At 44.2% G+C, this 22,065-nt stretch overlaps 1 protein-coding gene across 1 annotated transcript in view; it reads left to right on the plus strand.

The window, feature by feature from the left end:
- Window positions 1-463: 463 nt before the first annotated feature.
- NPAS2 (neuronal PAS domain protein 2) overlaps window positions 464-22,065 on the plus strand; it is a 178,845-nt gene continuing 157,243 nt past the window's right edge. The window contains exon 1 of the mRNA XM_011956581.1: window positions 464-636. Within this exon, the coding sequence (XP_011811971.1) occupies window positions 464-636 (173 nt within the window). The remainder of the gene's footprint in view (window positions 637-22,065) is intronic.

Below are 22,065 nucleotides of genomic sequence, written 5' to 3' on the forward strand. Positions count from 1 at the left end.
CGGCGCCGGGGACCCCGGACGCGGGGGCGCGGAGAGGTGGGTTCCCCCCCACCACCGTCAGGCCGCTAGGGGCTTCGCGTCCTGCAGGAGGTAGCAGCCGCTGGGGCGCGTCTCGACGCAGAAGACAGAGGACTGGGCACCCGAGCCTCGGAATTTGGGGGTCCTCGGGGTGTCAGATAGGGTGGATAGGGATCGTGCCCCAGGGCAACAGCTTTGGGGATTGCCCGCTGTTCTCTTCGAGCCCCATCGCGCGACCCTCCGAAACGTCAAGCGTCCTGGACCCCGGGAGAGTGCGGCATGCGCGCCCTGGGCCCGCGGTCTCTCGGAGTCCCTGGGTCGGAATTGGTTCCGGGCCGGATTGGGTGTGGAGTCTGTGCCCCCAACCCCCTTGCGCACAGAGAGGGTGCAGCCTGGCTCCTCGCATCGCTGCCCCCCACCCCCACCCCGGAGCTCCCCAGGTTGGATGTCTGCGTGTGGTTTTGTTGGGAGATGTGCCCCTTTCCCAGCCGAGGAGGGACGCACCTTTGACCTTTCTAAAGAGCTGGGTAAGTCGTTAACCAGGGAAGGGACAGGCACCACGGGGCTAAATTCAAAACCAGTCCCGTTCCTCTGCTTGCCACTCCTTAATTGCTCAAGGTAAGAAAGTTTGTTTCAGCCCTGTGATTCATAAATAATTAGTAACTAGTTTTGTTGATTAAGCAAGATGGAAACCTTGAATATACACATGCACGTCCACGAAGGCTAAACCCTCCCGAGGTTGTGTCCGGGAGGCGTTCGTACGGAAAGTTAGAAGCCCTGGAGTTCAACAGGTGTTCAGGAGGGTCCCGGAGAGGAGTTTAGTCTTTACCCGTTGCTTTGGTATCCACCCCAACTCCATTAAAGTAGTTAGCCTGTTTTCTCACAGGTAAAACATGGAGCACTTACTAAATTAAGTTAATCAGCAGAGGCGAGCTAAACCGTCTTGATCGTTTAGAACCCAAACCTTATTTTCCTTAATAGAAAGGTTTTTCCTGTTTGGACTTCCCAGGTAAATAGTTCTAAAGTAGTTCCCAGCAAGAAATCTCTGCCAGCACCTCTGTGTCTCTCAGTGTAACTTGGTGCCCATCAGTGAATTGACCAACTAATTATGGCTTGCATTAAACACAGAGCTGCCCTCCTTGGGAGGCACTGTTCACATTCAAGCGCACACACTAGCTCCATCTTTCTGCCACTAAGATGTGCTTAAAGGAAAAAGTTTGCCAAAAATAACCCCCAAATAAATAGTGTAGTGTTTAAAAGAGTTATCCTGACCTGCGCCCCTGTTTTACAAAAGCAAAAATTCAGTGTTTCATTACAGCGCTAAACCAGGACCAGTAGAAGTATTGGTATCTCTCAGCAGTCTACTTAAAGATTTCGTTAAAAATAAAGTGTGCAACATAAAGACATTCAGTAATTATCTTCCATCTCACAGAGAGATGTGGAGTGTGGCTTAGAAGAATTGTAAATGCGCTGCTTTTAGTCGTTTGCTTCTTGGAAATCGATGCCTCTATTTATTTGCTGGTCTGCCCCACTGTGCGTAAATGTAGAATCGGTTTTATTCTCACTGCTTCCCAGAGGGGCTCCTGTGGAGGTGAAAGAAGGAAATACATTCTAGAGGAAATATGTTATTAATAAAACGTTACCTCCCGAAGAGTTAAACACGCCAAAAAGAACCAAGTGAGGCTTTACTAATTAGTGGTCTGATAAGAGAGTGTTCGGATGGTGACTGAAGACTTGATCTTTATATAGAAAACAACAATTGTTTTTAAGCTCATTTGGTTCTCTTAGAACAGTTTGGACCCTTTTAAAAATTTCTGGCTGTTTAATAATGCAAATGATGACAATTGTCAAAGATAACACATATCACCTGACGTGTGCCATGTTTAAGTTGAATTCACCTTATTTTTTTTTGAACAATCTTTCTTAACTCTTGGTAATCTTTATAGCTCACTCAACACTGCAGCTTACTAGGTTAAAGACTGAAAGTTAATTTCTTCAAATTAAAATAATAAGACATGCATATACTTTTTAATGTAACCATCTTTACATGTTCATGTTTTCAGTCTTGCTTTTGAACCTTAACCCAAAGGGCTAAGTCTTCTTTCTTAATTTTTAAAACCAGCATGTGTTTTGTTCTTTACATGAATCGTCGGTTCTCCCAATGTGATCACGACACTGTCCCATGCTAGTTCCATGCACGATGCAACCCTTTCCCAAGAGAGGTCAGATTTCGAGGTGTTGAAAATAGCCCAGTGACTCAGTATTCTTGGCTGCTTTATGCCGACGGTTTAATTGGCTGCATCATAGCAAGCATCTAATTGAGTTTCACATTTAAATAGTGGATGTGGTACTTGGTGCATTATTTGCTTACAGAAATGTCTGATTAGCATGTTCCTGATCCTCGTTCTATTTGTAGCAAAGATGTGAGGTCAGGGATTGTCACATTTCATATTCCCCACAGCATCTCATCCCGATGGGGCCTTGTTCAGAATAGATGCTCAGTAAATAGGTGTGGGAAAGGAGCTGAATTGTTGGTGATCACTATCCAAAGGTTAGAAATTTCTGAATGCTAATGGGGTACTTAACTATGAGTAATTCTATTTTAAATCTCAAGGTGTTGATGATTAATAGTATCTCAGGGCACTAAATAAACATGTATTAAATGTGAGCGTATGTTTAAAGGGGGAATTTTTAATGTAGTCTTTAAGGCACTACTGCTTTTCACTTGAATTAACTGAGAGTGAGGACCCCTTGGCATTTTACGCAAAGTCATTTCTTAGGTAAAGTTCCCCCAGAGACCACTTAAACTTTTGTAAGTCTTAAAACAATGGGTGGTTCCATTTGATGGTTCAGAATAGAAAGGAGAGTGTTGATCCTCTACACTGGTATGAAAAAAACTGTGTATAAGGAGATGGAGGATGCTGGATATCACAGTGCCCTGGAATCACCTGGGGCCCTTGGCTAATGCAGATTCTAACTCAGGATGCCTGGGAGAGGACCTGAGCTGCATTTCTCACAGCTGCCAGATGCTGTACGCTGGCAAGTTTCTGGGATGCACTGAATCCAGTTCAGCATGTTTACTGAGCATATACCACATAGAGAGCCCAGATGATACAAAAATAAGAAGATGGGGTGTATCTGCCCTTGAGGAGCTAACAAGATGAGGTGCGGGGGAGAGAGAGAGGGATTGTAAACTGAAAATGAGGTTCTGGGATGCCATTCTCCGGGGTGGTGGCCAGAAAGGGGCCCAGGAAAGGAGAGTTGCTGGTAGGGCTTCCACATTGCTGACCTTGACTTGTAGTCATATTTGAATGGAGAGCCTTGTGACTTGGCAAGAAATAAAATGCAGATTTTGAAGTCAGACAGACCTAGGGTAGCCTCCCAGCTCAGCTATGGCAATTTTTAACCTCCCTGAGACTCAGAGTCCTTGTCAGAAAAACAGTGCGAATGATGCTAACCTTGCCAAGTTTGTAGGATTACCAGTCAAGGACGTGTGTTAGGCCTAACAAAAGTGATTGCTTTTATTACTGTTGACGGGAGAGAGGAGGCTACTCAAATATGTTCCATGTAGTTCACCAATTAGAGATTCAATTTGGTTAACCAGCAAACCCAAGGCCGGCCGTGGAGAACCGGGCCAGGGCCGGAGGGCAGGCAGCTGTGGAAGCTAATCAGAGGCAAAATGGAGTTATTGGGAGCATGCTTATCTCCACCCTCTCCTGCAGTCCCTGGCTTCTGGTTTGCTTTGTTGATAGCCCTTCCTAGGATATTTTCATCTGAAGCTGTTCCTGGTACTTAAGCTGTAGGTTCTGTTGATCAAGACTGCTAGCGGCAATCAAGCGCTCTTTAAAAATGTAGTGGAGAGGACGAACACCTGTCCCCTTTGAGGAGCATTGGTCTGTTCCATGGTGGGTCACTTTCTAGGATCAAAGCCGTCGGTCCATCTTTCGACCACAGTACGAGTTACTTGAAACTAGTGCCAGGTGTGTTGAAATTCACCTGGGGTGCCTTTTACGCTTCGCACTCTGAGATGATTGCTGCCTCCTGCCGCCTCGGAGAGATGGATATTGCAAGGCAGTGGTGTCTCTCACCCTGATATTAGGAGGGGTCACCTGGGTGGCCCTGAAAACACTTCAACCAACATCACTCTGATTTTTTTAAATATATTTTGGGATTCCATTTATTATTTCCATTTATTATAGCAGATTTCTCTGCTACCATCTGCCTTCCACACTCCCTAAAAGTAAATCTTGAAAACCAAGCTCTAAGAGAATGGCAATGGCAGTTTGATGTTTCGGGGGAAGGAAACATAGAGGAACCCCTGGAGCCAAGGCAGGCCTGGATGAGGATGGAGAGGAGAGAGGGAGAGGAAGGCATCAGGTGTGGGAGTACCAGGATGGAGATGGGAGCAGTGATGGAGGCTGAAGCTGAGAGGTTGGGCCCCAGGACCCAATTTGTGGACTTTGCTGCTTTGCTGAAGGCCATGGCAGATAATGTTCCCAGACCACTGAAAATCATCCAGGCATCCAGAAAACACAGGCCCATCTAAAGGCAGACAGGTGACAAGGTGACAGAACCTAGTGGTGATTCTTCTAGCCTCTTCTGAGCCAAAAATGACATGCACAGTTTTATGAAGGATATTTGAGTCCCTTGGTGGTAAAATATTCAGAGCCTGAGATCATCTGAAGAACTTATTGTTTTTCTGTTTATAAAAGTACATAGTTTTTGGAAAAGATGGAAAAGAAGGAAAAAACCCCCACAATTTCAAGATATATTTTCTGTTCAGTGTTTTTTCTATGTATTAAAATATTTTTATAACAGTTTATCTTAAAAAGCACATGGATATAATCTTGTAAAAATTTTCAAATATTACAGAACCATTTCTAATAGAAAGAAAAAAATCCTCTTCGTCCCTGTGGCCTACCCAGTAATCATCCCCCTCAGCTTTTATTTGCCTAGGAGAAAGTGGATTTTGTACCGTAGACTGCCAACCCACACTTGTCTCAGGAGGTTTATCTCATTGGCCATGCAAGTGAGGGTGGGGCTGCTGTCCTTGCCAGTGACTGGCTCAGGGTGAGCGTGTGCACCCTGTTCTAGCCAATAAAATGTGAGGGTGGGCTACTGGGAGGCTTCTGGGAAAGTTTCCCTGGTCTTAAAAGAGGCAAGGAAGGAAACAGCTCTTTCCTTCCACTGGTTACTGTGATATGAGGCCGTAATGCCTGCAAACTGGGCAGCCATCAGCCATCAGAGGGGCTGGGCCAGGTCTCAGCTGAGCTGTGGAAGAATGCAAAGGTGAAGAAGGGCAGGGGGCAGGGGGCAGTGGGGGGGTCTCCGTGGTGCCCTTGACCTTCTGAATTACACAAAGAAGAGTCTGTTTTCAAACACTTGTGAGATCATGAAACCATTACCAGATGAAGTAAGGTGAATTAGGTTTTCTGTCGTAGCCAAAAGCATCCCATAACTCTCCACCCTTCTCAGGAGGTAATGACTGATAACCATGGGGCATGTTCTGCTAGTCATTTTTGGTGCATTTACGTATACACACACGTACACTTTTAAAAACTAAGGCTGAGTGTGGTGATTCATGCCTGTAATCCCGGAACTTTGGGAGGCCGAGGTGGGCGGATCACGAGGTCAGGAGTTCAAGACCATCCTGGCCAACACGGTGAAACCCTGTCTCTACTAAAAATACAAAAATTAGCTGGGCGTGGTGGCACATGCCTGTAATCCTAGCTACTAAGGAGTCTGAGGCAGGAGAATTGCTTGAACCAGGGAGTCGGAGGTTGCAGTGGGCCGAGATCCTGCCACTACATTCCAGCCTGGCGACAGAGCGAGACTCTGTCTCAAAAAAGTAAAATAAAAAAATAAAAACAACTCATTGTATGTATATTATTTAGCAACTTAATGTAGCATGGATTTTTTATGACATACCTTCTTTATTTTTAAAGGCTACAGAGTATTATTCAGAAGTACAAATAGGACATTATTTAACCCATCCCTATTAATAAACAATCTATTGAATTTTGTTCCCACGTTTTCACTATTACAGTTTTTGTATTAACTTCCTTATTTGTATATCTCTGTGTACATTTCAAGATTTTCTAGGTCAAGGATTATTAGAATTCCTGGGTAAAGGCACATCTGTTTGAAATATTGATAGATGCTGCCAAATTGGGGACTAAAAAAGCTATGCCTGTTAACCGCCCCATCTACAGTATGTAAGGGTGCCTTGTCTGCATTTCTTAACTAATACAAGATGTTTTCCAGCTTTTAAAGCTTTTTTAATGCATTTTTACATGTTTAAGGTAATACCGTTTATAGTTTTCTATTCTGGTTGTTTGTCTTAACCTGAACATAAGCATTTTTCCTTGACATTAAAAATTTAAATTAAATTTTATTGGCTACATAATAATTATACTTGTTCTTGGAGTGTTTCGATGGTACATGAAGACGCAAAGGAAATATTTGAAATAGAGATTGTCTATGAAAATTAAGTGGATATGATCGACCTTGCAGTAAACCTGAAAGATTTTCTGGAAATGGTATTGGGAGACACACCCCTCCAGTGATATGTTTCCAAGAAAACCCTGAGGAGATGGCCTTCTAGGTCTTTCTCAATCCAGTCAGATGGTAGGCTGCCTCCAGCAGTTCTAAGAAGCTTTGTTGCTTTTAGAATCCATCAGATTTACAGTCAGACAGGTTCTAAATTCAGTTCTCTGAATGTACAGTAGTTACGTAAACACTTCGTATGTTGCATGAGACATAGCTGAGAAGTACATTTGCTGTATTCTTTGCATTTTTTTTCAACTTTTAGATTCAGGGGATCCATGTGCAGGTTTGTTACCTGGGTATATTGCATGATGCTGAGGTGTGGGGTATGAATGATCTTATCACCCAGGTACTGAGTGTAGTACCCAACAGTTAGTTTTTCAGTCCTTATCCCCTGGCTCCCTGCTCCCTCTAGCAGTCTTCAGTATCTATTGTTGCCATCTTTATGTCCACAAGTACCCAATGTTTAGCTACCACTTATAAGCAAGAACATGCAGTATTTGGTTTTCTATTTCTGTATTAATTAGGATAATGGCCTCCAGCTGCATCCATGTTGCTGTAAAGGTCATGGCTTTATTCTTTTTATGGCTGCATAGTATTCCATAGTATATATGTAACACATTTTCTTTATCCAGTTTACTATTGATGGGCATCTAGATTGATTCCGTGTCCAGTAGACATGGACATGGAATCACAATTGCTATTGTGAATAGTGCTGTGATGAACATGTGAATGCATATATCTTTTTGGTAAAATGATTTGTTTTCTTTTGGATAGATACTACTATCAGTAGTGGGATGGCTGGGTCAAATTAGTAGCTCTGTATTAAGTTCTTTGAGAAATCTCAAACTGCATTCCGTAGTGGCTGAACTAATTTACATTCCAACCAACAGTGCATAAGTGTTCTCTTGTCTCCACAGCCTCTCCAGCATGTGTTTTTTTTGACTTTTTAGTAATAGCCATTTTGGCTGGTGTGAGATGGTACCTCATTGTGGTTTTGATTTGCATTTATCTAATGATTACTGATATGGAGCATTTTTTCATGTTTATATGTCTTCTTTTGAGAAGTGTCTGTTCATGTCTTTCGCCTATTTTTTAATATGGTTTCTGTTTTTTTGCTTGTTCAGTTGTTTAAGTTCCTTATAGATTCTGGATATTAGACCTTTGTTGAATGAGTAGTTTGCAAATATGTTTTCCCATTTATGTAGATTGTCTGTTTACTTTGTTGATAGGTTCTTTTTCTGTGTAGAAGCTCTTTAGTTTAATTAGGTCCCACTTGTTAATTTTTGTTTTTGTTGCAATTGCTTTTGAGGACATTCTTTTCCAAGGTCAGTGTCCAGAGTGATGTTTCCTAGGCTTTTCTCTAGGATTCTTATGATTGAAGTCTTACATTTAAATCCTTAATTCATCTTGAGTTAATTTTTGTATATGGTGAAAGGTAGGGGTCCAGTTTCATTCTTCTGCATATGGCTAGCTAACCTAGCCCCATTTACTGAAGAGAGAGTCCTTTCCCCGTTGCTTATTTTTGTCAACTTTGTTTATGCTCAGATGGCTGTAGGTGTGTGGCTTTATTTCTGAGTTCTCTATTCTGTTCCATTGGTCTATGTGCCTGTTTTTGTACCAATACCATGCTGTTTTGGTTACTGTTGCCTTATAGTATAGTTGGGTAATATGATGTCTCCAACTTTGTTCTTTCTGCTTAGGATTGCTTTGGCTATTCAAGCTCTTTTTTGGTTCCCTGTGAATTTTAGAAGAGGTTTTTCTAGTTCTGTGAGAAATGACATTGGTTGTTTGATAGGAATAGCATTGAATCTATAGATTGCTTTGGGCAGTATGGGCATTTTAATAATATTGATTCTTCCAATCCATGAGCATGGAATGTTTCTCCATTTGTTTCTGTCATCTATGATTTCTTTCAGCAGTGTTCTATAGTCCTCATTGTAGAGATCTTTCACCTCTTTAGTTAACTGTATTCCTATGTATTTTATATTTTAATGGCTACTGCAACTGGCTGCAAATGGAACTGATTTTTTTGTTTGTTTGTGAGACAGAGTCTTATTCTGTTGCCCAGGCTGGATTACAGTGGCATAATCTCAGCTCACTGCAACCTTCGCCTCCCAGGTTCAAATGATTCTCCTTGTCTCAGCCTCCCAAGTAGCTGGGGACTACAGGCACGCACCACCATGCCTGGCTAATTTTTGTATTTTTAGTAGAGACGAGGTTTTGCCATGTTGACCAGGCTGGTCTTAAACTCCTGACCTCAAGTGATCCATTCACCTGATCCCAGAGCTTTTGAACTGTGTTCTTGATGTGGCTCTCAGCGCGGACATTATTGGTGTGAAATAACATAGAAATGCTACTAATTTTTGCACATTGATTTTGTATCCTGAAACTTTATTGAAGTCATTTGTCAGTTCTGGGAGACTTTTGGTGAAGTTTTTTGGGGTTTCCTGGCTGTAGAATCACATCAACAGCAAAGAGAGTCTGACTTCTTTGTTTCCTATTTGGATGCCTTTACTTTCTTTCTGTTGCCTGATCGCTCTGACTAGCACTTCTAGCACTGCGTTGAATAGAAGTGGTGAGAGTGGGCATCCTCATCTTGTTGCAGTTCTCCAGGGGGATGCTCTTAAAATTTTTTCAAATCTGCTAGAGAACAGAGGAAGGCAAATGAAATGGATAAAACTCATAAGAAATGTTAATCACCCTTCAGGCAAGGGCACATTTGAAAAGCACCACTCTTGGTCATGGACCTCTGATCATCCTTCTACTTTCTCACTCCTAAGTGATAGTGCATAGCCCAGGAACACCCACCACCTGCTGTCTGTCCTCCAGTAGGAAAGGAAAAGGCAAGATGACAAAAGAAAAAACCTTCTCAGAGTCAATACAGACCACACACAAAAAAATACCTTGGAAAAAAAAAAAAAGAAAAACCTATCAGTAGACTTCCCAGGGACATCATGAGACAGCCAGCATAGCTCTTTGGTCTTTGTTGCATGCATTGAGGCATCCCAAATATCCTAATGCGAATAGAATTATTAGTCATCAAACTACATGCAGTAACATGACAGGTGGTAGAAGAAACTTCGAGACCACCAAGAAATGAGAATGCCTCCATTTTTTATTAATTTCTATGAATGTCTGTATTTTTGGCATACAAACGCAAACATCTGTTTTCTCCTTAATTCAGACAGGTTAACTCCATTTTTTTATTTTATTTTATTTTTATTATACTGTAAGTTCTAGAGTACATGTGCACAACGTGCAGGTTTGTTACATGTGTATATGTGTGTCATGTTGGTGTGCTGCCCCCATTAACTCGTCATTTACGTTAGGTATATCTCGTAATGCTAATCCTCCCCCTCCCCTCACCCCATGACAGGCCCGGGTGTGTGATGTTCCCTGCCCCGTGTCCAAGTGATCTCATTGTTCAGTTCCCACCTATGAGTGAGAATATGTGGTGTTTGGTTTTCTGTCCTTGCGATAGTTTGCTCAGAATGATGGTTTCTAGCTTCATCCAACCCAGCAGCTAGTCATGATTCTCCGACATGGACTGGAGTCTTTTTGGAGTATTTTCACAAATAGTCCCCATCAGTAGAAGTCAGATCTGTCTTTAGTGTTACATAGAAACATCCATCCATTATTTTTTCAGTCTCAGAACCTGATGGCTTCAATTTTCCATTATTCCGTCGTGGAGGGTAAAGACCTTTTAGAAGCGGACAGCATCATAGGTCCACATAGGTCACGGGGCAAACAGTGCTGATCACTGCCTGTTGACAGTGTTGACAGTAAGGGAGGGGAGGAAACATTATCTTGTAGGTAGAGAGGATTTTTGAGGAGGTGGGTTGGAGTGAGGACAAGGGGAAGCCAGTCTGTCTGCTACATTGATCTACCAAATCTTATGTTTGGGCCAGGCACTGTGGCTCATGCCTGTAATCCTAGCACTTTGGGAGGCTGAGGCAGGTGGATCACCTGAGGTCAGGAGTTCGAGACCAGCCTGGGCAACATGGTGAAATCCCTTCTCTACTAAAAACACAAAAATTAGCCAGGTGAGGTGACAGCTGTAATCCAAGCCACTTGGGAGGCTGAGGCCGGAGGATCACTTGAACCCAGGAGGGAGAGGTTGCGGTGGGCTGAGATTGCGCCACTGCGCTCCAGCCTGGGTGACAAAGCGAGACTCCGTCTCAATAAATAAATAAATAAATAAATAGATAGATAAATAAAAATAAAATAAAAATAGATCGTAGTGTGCCATGTCAACAATTCCGTTGGTGTTGTCTACGAAGGACATGGCATACGGTATCATCAGTTACTGCAAAAGATGCCTAATTCCCTGGAGATCCAAGATCTAATAACAAATACGAGGAAAACTTTAAACCCCAAGTTGTGGGGGGTGTGGTAGGGTAGGGGGCGGATGTGTCAAGTGGAACCTTGCTGAGAACGATTGCTGTGCAGCTCTGTCATCTCAGCTCATCTAATGACCAAAAGCAGATGGAAGTTTTTATGTGACCTCTCCAAGGCCTCCTTAATGGTCAGAGAGAATTTTCCTTTTATGGCCTCCCCCCTTTCCCCTTCGTAGCATTGTGCGAGAGAGAAATTCATTCACAGCCAATTTGCATGGCAATTTTGTTGAGGTTTTATGATCTCTCAAGCAAAATACAATCTTTTTTCATTTGATCTGAAAAGGCACCACTTCTGGGGACTCTGTCCAGGGGACGCACAGGAGCCCTGGATTTGGAGTTCAAGGTGACCTTGATGAAAATAGGCCCCTATCCTGCATTTTACGTCTCCTTCCTGGCTTTTCCATTCTCTCAAACCTGCAAACCCATGCTCTTTTTGCCTTCGTTTGCTGTCATTTACCCCCTAGCATGCTGATTCTCAGCTCACAGGGCCCCAAGTCCTTGACTTGCTCTCCAGTTATTCCTGGGGTGCTTCCTGGCAAGGCTCCAGCCGCTGGCATCATTGCTCTTGTCCCTGTGTGTGTGTATGTGATTCTCATGACCAAGCTGGGCTCTGCCTGGGCCTGTGATCCCCGCGGAGTCCCCTGCATCTCTCCATGGAATGGAGAGAATGAGAGAAGAACTGCTGGCCCCTGACTGCCAGACAACAGATATGAGCCCCTCGAAGAGAGTCTCAGGAAACTCGCTGCACCGTGAGCCACCTGTATCTCCCTTCCCACCCTGGGCAGGTCATTCGTCATCCTTGTCCCTTGATTTCTGTAGAAACCTGCTCTAAGCACTTACCTGGCAGTTGCCATGCTGCACCTGCCCTGGCAATTGTTGGCTCCTCCTCAGCCAGGGCCTGCTGCTGTACCAGTTCAGGGAGTCATGTTCCTGGTGCTCTGTGAAAAAATGGGGATTTCTTGGGCAGCAAGGTGGTGCACTCCAGTGTGCTCCGCATCTGTTCGGGTTTGTGCTGTTTGGCATATACACAGTCCCTCGGTGGGGGTCGTTGGTTAGCCTTCCAACTGTGCAATAGGTTTCTCTCCTCTCGCCATGCCTGGTCTAGCAGCATTCTCACCACGAGAACGTTGCTGCTGGCCCACTTAAGAGACCTGGATTATGGCCGGGCGCGGTGGCTCAAGCCTGTAATCCCAGCACTTTGGGAGGCCGAGACGGGCGGATCACGAGGTCAGGAGATCGAGACCATTCTGGCTAACACGGTGAAACCCCGTCTCTACCAAAAAATACAAAAAACTAGCCGGGCGAGGTGGTGGGAGCCTGTAGTCCCAGCTACTCGGGAGGCTGAGGCAGGAGAATGGCGTGAACCCGGGAGGCGGAGCTTGCAGTGAGCTGAGATCTGGCCACTGCACTCCAGCCCGGGCGACAGAGCGAGAGTCCGTCTCAAAAAAAAAAAAAAAAAAAGAGAGAGAGAGACCTAGATTGGCCCCTACCTGGCAAAGACCCAGGCAACAGTGGAGGTTCCTAGTGCAGGACACACCATACTTAAATTTTAAAAGGAATAGTTAATTCTTGGGCTCCCAGTTTCTGGGAAGCTGTGCTGTGTTTGCATGAGTTAGCTGTCCAAAGTGGTCAGCTATCTAACCTCTTCGTACAAAATCTCCTTGTGTTTCCTCGTGCCATGTGTCTAAGCACATATCTCTACGAAGCAATGGCATTTCGTTGCCCATTTGGTACTTCTTTTGGTGGTATCATTCGGATGTGCTTCCCTGAGGCGATGTCTGTTTTCTAACAGCTCAGACTTTGGCAGCTCTTGTATCTATTGCAGCCTGTTTATATGAGACACCTATAAAAACATTCAGCCTGCGCCATGGGTGTGCCAGCAGCACCCTATGACCGGATTTTAAATCACAGTGTGTGAGTGACCCATCGCCGTATGGGCCAGGGCGCTTTTAAATGGTGTAACGAGGACAGCACGTGACCCATAGCAGAAAGCTTTGACACCCTGATATGGTCACTGTGACCAAGTGACCTTGGCAAGTTGCATAAACCCCATGACTCAGTTTCTTCATCTGTGAAAGGGAGATACTGATACTCAGGATGAGAATCAAGAGGAGAGAATGCTTGTTAGAGTTTCATAAAAAATGAAAAGTACTGCTATTGATTTATTTCGCACTGTGACCAGTTCACTCAAACTTTTGCACACCCAGCTGGGTAAATGCCAGCCTCAAGGTGTTTTCTTCTTGAATGAAGTACTTGGTTTTTTCAGACAAGGTACATTCTAGCAATTAAAACCCCAACATATCCCAGTGTTCTCTTGAGAGCTAACATAAAGTGGAGGAAGTGAAATACTTCAGCTCTAGAAGCCAGACACTCAGAATGTCTTGGCAGTTGCTTGAGGCTGCACAGTATGCTTTTGAAAGCTTTTGCCATTTCTGAGAGCAAAGTACCCTGATAACCTTTTGTGTCTGACATTTCAATCCAAATCAAATAGCCTCTGTGTACCCCATGGATTCTGAGATTTTTATGGGATGTGTGGGGCTGTTTTGCCATGATGAGTGTGACATGTGCTACTTCGTGTGGCCTTTTGGTTTTTTTCTAAAGAGGCTTGGCTTGCAGAATGGAGGCTCAGCAACCGCAGTTCTTACAGGATCCTATTGTTTGTCTCCTATGTCAGGATCCTCTAAAGAGTAAGGATCACCTGGTTTTCAGTGGAACCAGGAGTTTATTATTCAGATTAGAGACACACTCCCAATTCTGGTTAATACGTTGGTTTTGAGGTGGAGGGAAAGAACCGCAGTGATCATCTGGTACAACATGGTGTACGTTTTCCAGATAAAAACCAGAGGCTCAGAAAGCAAAGAGGCCTTTGCTGAGTCCTGGAGCTTGCCTGGCACCGAACAGACCTGCTGACCCCTTCCTGGTGGCTCAGTGCTTCTCTTTCTCTGATGAGCCCTGGAGAGGCTTCCTCACCTGGAGAATCAGGGGTTTCTCAGGCCCTGCTTCCAGAGAGTCCGTAAGAACCAGGCTTTCTGGGCTCAGTCGGCACACCCTCCACCCAGAGGTTTTACAAGGGCCACGCCACAGGCCGACTGCCCGCTCTGCCTGAATCGCCTTATCTCTCTGTGTGCTCTCCACAATCTGCCCTCTGCCATAAGTGGCATAAGATAAGGAAGGTTGGTTGCTAGAGGCAGCTGGGTATAGGGAGAAACAAGGACAAGGATGGACACGGACCGTCCACTTAAGTTCTAGGAACCGGCTGACTCTCTTAGGCGCAGACATCTGACTTTTTTCAGATAAACGGACTGAACGCACAGAGCTCATTCATGCCTGTGAAGGAGAATAAACTGCCTACTTACTTGACCAACTTTTAATAGTGCTTCTTGTGTATGCCAGGCAGGGTCAGGGTCAACTGCAGGATTTTCTCACCCACACTTTTCAATCCCATAACACTGCCATCCTTGGCTATCCCTTTATCATTTTTCTTTTCTCTCTCTTTTCTTTCTTTCCTTCTTTCTTTCTTTCTTTCTTTCTTTCTTTCTTTCTTTCTTTCTTTCTTTCTTTCTTTCTTTCTTTCTTTCTTTCTCTCTCTCTCTCTTTCCTTCCTTCCTTCTTTTCTTTTCTCCTTCCTTCCTTCCTTCCTTCTTTCCTTCCTTCCTTCCTTCCCTCCTTTCCTTTTTTTTTAGATGGAGTCTCACTCTGTCGCTCAGGCTAGAGTGCAGTGATATGATATTGGCTCATTGCAACCTCCGCCTTCCAGGTTTGAGCAATTCTCCTGCCTCAGCCTCCCAAGTAACTGGGATTACAGGCATGCGCCACCATGCCCAGCCAATTTTTTTTTTTTTTGTATTTTTAGTAGAGTCAGGGTTTCACTATGTTGGCCAGGCTGGCCTCAAACTCCTGACCTCAAGTGATCTGCCTGCCTTGGCCTCCCAAAGTGCTGGGATTACAGGCGTGAGCCACCGTGCCCGGCCCCTTTATCATTTTTCCATAACGATTGAGGCAAGGTAAAAATATCGTCAGGTCCAAGGATCATTTGGGAATGGGGAACCCTGTGTTCGACAGTCATCGTTATAGACACGAGTTTGCTCATCTGCTTTGACAGCAGTCACTGGAGGGAAGCACTGTCCTATTACATTTTCCATACAGGCCACCGAGGCGCAGGTAAGTTAAATGGCTGGCATGAGGACAGTCAGAGCAGGAACTTGAATTTCACTGTTTAGAGAAGAACCAGAAATAGAACAGCTCGTTTTTATTTACTTTTTCTGAAACGTTGCTTTGAAGAAAATAGGATGTGTGTAAACCAAATCCAGCATCTGAGCCTGCCTTCTTGAGCTTCAGCAGTTTTTTCTTGAGCAGGAGGTCACCGTGCAGCAGCTGGGTGCATGCCGGGGTAGGAAACCACTCCCATTTGCTGTCCATGCTCGACTCCACCCTTCGGAGGAGGAGGCTGTGTGTGAAAGGGTACAAAAGAGGAACGCTTGCAGGAAAATCTTTTTTAGGACAAAATCATTATTCTGTTCCTTGCTGTCTTTTAGTAGCGAACCAGCTTTCCAAAATTGTTTCTCTGGCTGTAATAAGGATTGTTAAATCAGGACACTCATTATGTCTCTCCTCATTTTGGAGTCAGGTACATCTTTCTTCAACTGAGCTCAACCTAGAAGCCAGCAGGGAAAGGTAGGGGCCAGCCTCCTGGACCACATTTGTAAAACACCTTTTCACCTGGGTTTCATCATTCTGTGCCCGGAAAACCCAAGATGGACTGAATTTATGGGGAAGCCTCCTAGAAGTCATTCAGGATCACCCAAAAACATATCCTCCTGCCCCTTTTCTTCTCCATACCTAAGCACAGACCTCAGCGCTCAACATAATATAAAGGAAATACATGCAAGCAAGATATTACAGACTTTTGAATAACAGGGTTTTGTAAGTCATTGTTCCTCAGTTTGACTGCTGGGGAGTATCTCCGTAGTGATCCACTTAACTAATTAAGGGCAGTTCAGAGCATCCCAACCCCACTCCCGCCACCAGCCTTGGTTGTAAGCAGGGATGCCAGGCGCTCTTTGTGGGATGGCAGTGAGGAGCCTGGTTAGGTTACTTCCGCTTTGTCTACCTTCCTGCTGCCACCGTTTATGAAAACAGAAGCAAAATCTGAACATAAACATCAATAAAGTAATTGGATTGACATACATGTAGACACACAAAATCAAATTTACCCTAGCGACCTTACTTCGATATGTACCACCCCCCTACCAGAGTGGTGGGAACAGCCACCTAGTGCCTTCTCAGAATAAGCATATTACCCTGACCTGAGTCATTTCTGTTTTGTTTTCTTCTCCCCACCTGGAATCCTTGAATAACATCTGTCTGTATTATTCTGGGCTGTATATCATTTCAGAGAGTTCTAGGAAACAATACTGAAACTGATTTGGGAAGGCTTTTCAGCTGGAAGACATGGCCACTCACGCCTGCGCCTGGGGACAGTGATGGTAGGGGAGGGTGAGGTTGGGATGACCTGTTGTAGGACCAGCCGTGGAATAACAGGGTCAGGAGTTAGCGATTCAAGGGGTACCTCCGAGTTCCCATTATGCAGGTCAGAGGTGGCTCTACCAGGTGAATGCTCGTCTTCTTTTTTCCGTACACACGGAATTTTTTTGCATCTTGGTTCCAGTGCCTACCTGGGTTCTGTGGCATTGCAGCTTTGCCCCGTCACGAAGGCAAGTCCCCGGACCACATGTATAGTGCTGGAGGAAAGAGATATATGGGTTTGGGGGGAATGGGGTTTTCCTCCATTTTCCCAGATGGGGAAATGTTTGGTCAGAAATATGAAAGAACTTTGAAAAGAACATGAGATGAGGTCTGTGAATGGTGAAACATGGTGCTCCTCTTAGTTCTGGGGCAGGTTTTTCAGGATCAAGCACTAAAACCAAGAACACCTTTGAACACTTCAGTGTGGCCCATCTGGTGGCCACACTCACATTGCTATTTCTAGTAAGTGACATCGCTTACAGACACTAGAGCCATACAGCGGCGGGTCCCCATCCTTCCAGAGTTATTGATGTTCTAGGACAGATCTAGCATCCCAAGGAGATTTTATTTCAGGTAAAGCAGAAGCCTGAATTCACCTGAGTTCAGGCAGATTAGATCATTCATCCAGATTACTTGAGGCCCCAAATGGATCTATCTGACAGTCTAAACGTTAGATTGTAAAAGGCTGTATTGATCCTAATATCTTATTCTCTTTGTTATACCTAACTATGGATTTCCATTTTTCTTTTGTTTTTTTGAGATGAATTTTCACTCTTGTCACCCAGGCTGGAGTACAATGGTGCGATCTCGGCTCACTGCAACCTCCGCCTCCCAGGTTCCAGCTATTCTCCTGGGATTACAGGCATGCACCACCACATCCAGCTAATTTTTTTGTATTTTTAGTAGAGATGAGGTTTCTCCATGTTGGCCAGGCTAGTCTCGGACTCCTGACCTCAGGTGATCCACCCTCCTTGGCCTCCCAAAGTGCTGAGATTACAGGCGTGAGCCACCACATCTGGCCTGGATTGCAATTTTTAGACACACAGTTTGCCTTTTAATTTTACACTGTCCTCTTTTGATAACTACCTGGAAAGTGTTTGGGGTTAGCTTCTAATCTGATTGAAGATAAATGGAATTTTCCTCAGATTGGTCTTTTTGCCCTTCTCAAACTGAAGTAAAGAACAGTTGGGCGTATGCTGGGAGGAGGAGATAGGGAAGAGAGACACTGTTGTCCTTAACTGTGATTTTAATCCAGGAAGTGTCCTCTAGAGAGGAGGGTCAGGGAACGACAGAGCTGGATGAGACCTGAGAGGTCAGGAAGCCAGCACCATCATTTTACAGAAGGGGAAACTGAGGCTGGGGCTCAGCAGTGGCAGAGCCCAGGGTGGGAACAGGTCTTCAGCCTTCTGTCACGAGTCACCATCTGCCTTTCCACCTCATTCTCTGCACCGCCCTTTCTTTCTTGCCCTGTCTTTCAGTGGCACTGTTAATTATTTTAGACACAAGAACATGATTGTAGCTGTGACATCAGAAAATGACTCTCTTTCAAGCCCTGAAATTGTCACCCCTGGGTTAGCTTTTTTGTTTTTTTTTAAATAATTCCCCTAAATCAGATGGGTTATAATAAACATTTAAGATTTGCTTTTCATGAATATGTGTGCTGATTTAATTATTCCTGATGATTTTTTCTTTTTTATTTGAGACAGAGTTTTGCTGTTGTTGCCCAGGCTGGAGTTCAGTAGCGCAATCTCAGCTCACTGCATCCTCCACCTCCTGGGTTTACGTGATTCTCCTGCCTCAGCCTCCAGAGTAGCTGGGATTAGAGGCACCAACCACCACACCCAGCTAATTTTTGTATATTTAGTAGAGAAGGGGTTTCATCATGTTGCCCAGGCTGGTCTCGAACTCCGACCTCAGGTGATCTGCCTGCCTCGGCCTCCCAAAGTACTGGGATTACAGGTGTGAGCCACCATGCCTGGCCTTTTTCTTGAAGATTGATTTGCATAGTCAGTATGCTGAGATGAAGAGAACAGGGCACTGGGGTCAGAAGACCCCTGGTCTAGGCCCTTTTAGCTGCAGGAAAGTGACTGACTTTACATCCTCTGAGAAATTGAGATAATGAGGCCTGCCTTCTCAAAGAGGTGTTCATAATAATCAGAGGAGATAATGAGGATGAATTTGCTTTGATAATTGTTAGTACTGCTTAGAAAGTTTGAGGGGTACTTTACTTCATTGCTTTGGATAAGTTTTTTTTAATATACAGAGGAGAGATTAAATTTTAGAAATAAATATTTGTGGTTGACCCTTGAACAACAGAGGTTTGAACTGTGTAGAATCACTTATATGCAGATTTACTTTCAATAAAAGTTACAGTGAGTGTGCCTGACTCTCCTGCCTCCCCTTCCCTTCCTCCATCTCTCCCACCCCTGAGACAGCAAGACAAACCCCTCCTTTTCCTCCTCTTCCTCCTTCATCCCTGCTCTACATGAAGATGATGAGGATGAAGACTTATTTTGTTGTTGTTGTTTTTGAGACAGTCTCTCTCTGTTGCCCAGGCTGGAATGCAGTGGCACTGTCTCAGCTCACTGCAATCTCCACCTCCCCCGGGTTCAAGCGATTCTCCTGCCTCAGCCTCCCGAGTAACGGGGACTACAGGTACCCACCACCATGCCCAGCTAATTTTTGCATTTTTAGTAGAGACGGGGTTTCAGCATGTTGGCTAGGTTGCTCTCAAACTTCTGATCTCAAGTGATGTGCCTGCCTCAGCCTCTCAGAGTGCTGGGATTACAGGTGTGAGCCACCGCACCCGGCCTGTGAATGAAGACCTTTATTATGCACTTCCACTTAGTGAATAGCAGACAGATTTCCTCTTTCTTATGATTTTCTTAATAGCATTTTTTCTCTAGCTTAGTTTAAGAATATGGGATATGATATATATAAATGAAATATATGTTAATTGACTGTTATCAGTAAGGCTTCTGGTCAACAGTAGGTTATTCATAGTTAAGTTTTGGGAGAATCAGAGGTTATATACTCACATTTTCAACTTCATGAGAGTTGGTGCCCCTGACCCCTGAGTTGTTCAAGAGTCAGCCATATTTCTATACAGATTATTTTTGTAAACCTTCAAATTTTTTATCCTTTCATTTTATTTTTATCAAAAATTACTGCCAGGCATGTCTAGAGCTTCTGTTTCATATCAGTTAGGAATATTTGTGCTTCACTTTTGAAGTCCATCTTCTTCTATAGACACTCTTAGAACCATAAACAGCTACTCTATGTTTAAATAACATTTTTTTCTTTTTGATGGAATTTAGGATTGACTTGAAAATTGCTCATGGTTAGTAGATGCAGAGTGTGTGAAGGCAGATTTTTCTCATCCATATTCAGGGAATTTTATGCTTTACATGAACAGCAGATGTTAGTGGCATTACTCTGTTCACCTCTCCAGGCCCCGGGGCCTTTGCCTGTACTGTTACTGCTGCCCTGGAACACCCTTCCTTCCATCATTGCTTGCCAGTTCTTGTTCACCCTTTCAGACAGCTCTGGCTTCTAAGAGCCTGCCCACAGGGGTCGGATGTCTATCCTCTGGGCTCCGACAGAGCCTCCTGCGTGTCTGTTACATGGCAGTATCTAGATTTTACAGTTCCAGGGTTACCAGTGTGGCTCTCTCCTTCAGTTAACTGCAGTGAAGACTGTCGGTTCCTGGGAGCAGGGACCACATGTTTTTTCTCCCATCTTTCAGGAGCTGCTGTGGAGTAGACTTGCTCCATCCGTGTTTATTGAACTGCACTGAAGGACAGGAAGCCCCTGTTCATTTGAACGGAGACCAACCTTTTAAAATTATTTAAATTATTTAAAATTATCATTTGTAGGTCCTTGAGATGCATCATTTTATTAAATCCACTTGTATTCACAGACCCAGGTTCCTCACAACCCTCTAATGCAACCTTCTGGTAGCCACTTTTACCCCAGACAGTCTTCTCTCCACAGCCCCCACTTTTTAAAAAAATCTTAATCCACAACAACCTGATGTTCCTGAGGCTTTGGGGTTTAGAATCTGGAATTCCAGAGTCGATCTGTCAGAGAACATCAGATACCTGTGAAGTCATCAGTTTCACAGTGGTGGGGCAGGGAACCTTGAGAACCATCGCCATCAGAGAAGGTCACGTGTGCGAAGAGAAAGAGCAGGGGGCAAACAACAGTTTGATTCCATTTTAGTTAAAAAAAAAAAAAAACGAAAAAGTGAAAAGAATGATCTGTCTAAATATAAGCATGAGGAAGTCTAGAACACGGTGCTTAGTCAAGTTTGGAGTCAGGCTGCCTGGATTTATGTCTCAGCTCCACTTCTCGTTTGCTGTGCAACTTAGGAAAGTGGCTTCAATCCAGGCTCTCCATTCCTCCTCTGTACAATAGGGATAATTGTAGGATCTGCTTCAGGATGTTCTGAGGATTCACGGAGACAACATATGCAAAGCCCTGCAGTTGTGCTTGGCATGTAGTAAGCAAACAGTGCTTATTACTTGTTACTGTTCAATTTTCTAGACTGGGCATGATGACTCACACCTGTCATCCTAGCATTTTGGGAGGCCGAGGCAGGTGGATCACCTGAGGTCAGGAGTTTGAGAACAGCCTGGCCAACATGACAAAACTCTGTCTCTACTAAAAATACAAAAAAAAATTAGCCAGGCATGGTGGGAGCCTATAATCCCAGCTACTTTGGAGGCTGAAGCAGGAGAATTGCTTGATGAACCCGGGGGGCGGAGGTTGCAGTGAGCCGAGATTACCCCTCTGCACTCCAGCCTGGATGAAAAAGTGAAACTCTGTCTCAAAAGAAAAAAAAAGAGAATTTTCTACAGTGACTATGTATGCCCATGCCAAATATACCTATGAAAAATTTGGAGAAAGTGTTAAAAGAAGAAATCAAGCATAATCCCTATTCATGTGCCTATGATCTGACCCTGTGTAGAAGGGCCAGAGGGGCTGGTGACTTGTTGATGCGACCAATGACCAAAGGTTAGAACATTCAATAACCAGACTGACCCTCCAGAATTCCATCTACACACACAAAAATACATTTACACATACACATATACAAACATGCATATACACGTACCACATGCATACATACCTGCATATGTGTATATACATTTGCACGCACATGCATACACACGCACACATATACATATGCACACATGCATACACATGCACAAATACGTGTATATACCCACAGAAAGACACATACATATGCACACACATGGACAGCATATACATATGCACATATATGTGTGTACACAATATACATGTAAAGTGCACACATATAACTGCACATGTATGCATACTATATACATAAGTGCATGTACACATACACATGCACACACATGCATATGCACACACAAATACATGTAGACACAAATACACATATGCATGCACAGCATATTCACATGCACATATGCATTCACACAGTACACATATACACACATACGTGCATGTATGCACACCATACACGTACACATACATGTTCACACACATAGACACACACGCAAGCCCCCAGGTGCCAGGAAGACTGGAGCAC

Source organism: Colobus angolensis, unplaced genomic scaffold (assembly GCF_000951035.1).
Source record: "Colobus angolensis palliatus isolate OR3802 unplaced genomic scaffold, Cang.pa_1.0 Scaffold42, whole genome shotgun sequence".
Lineage (NCBI taxonomy): Eukaryota > Metazoa > Chordata > Mammalia > Primates > Cercopithecidae > Colobus > Colobus angolensis.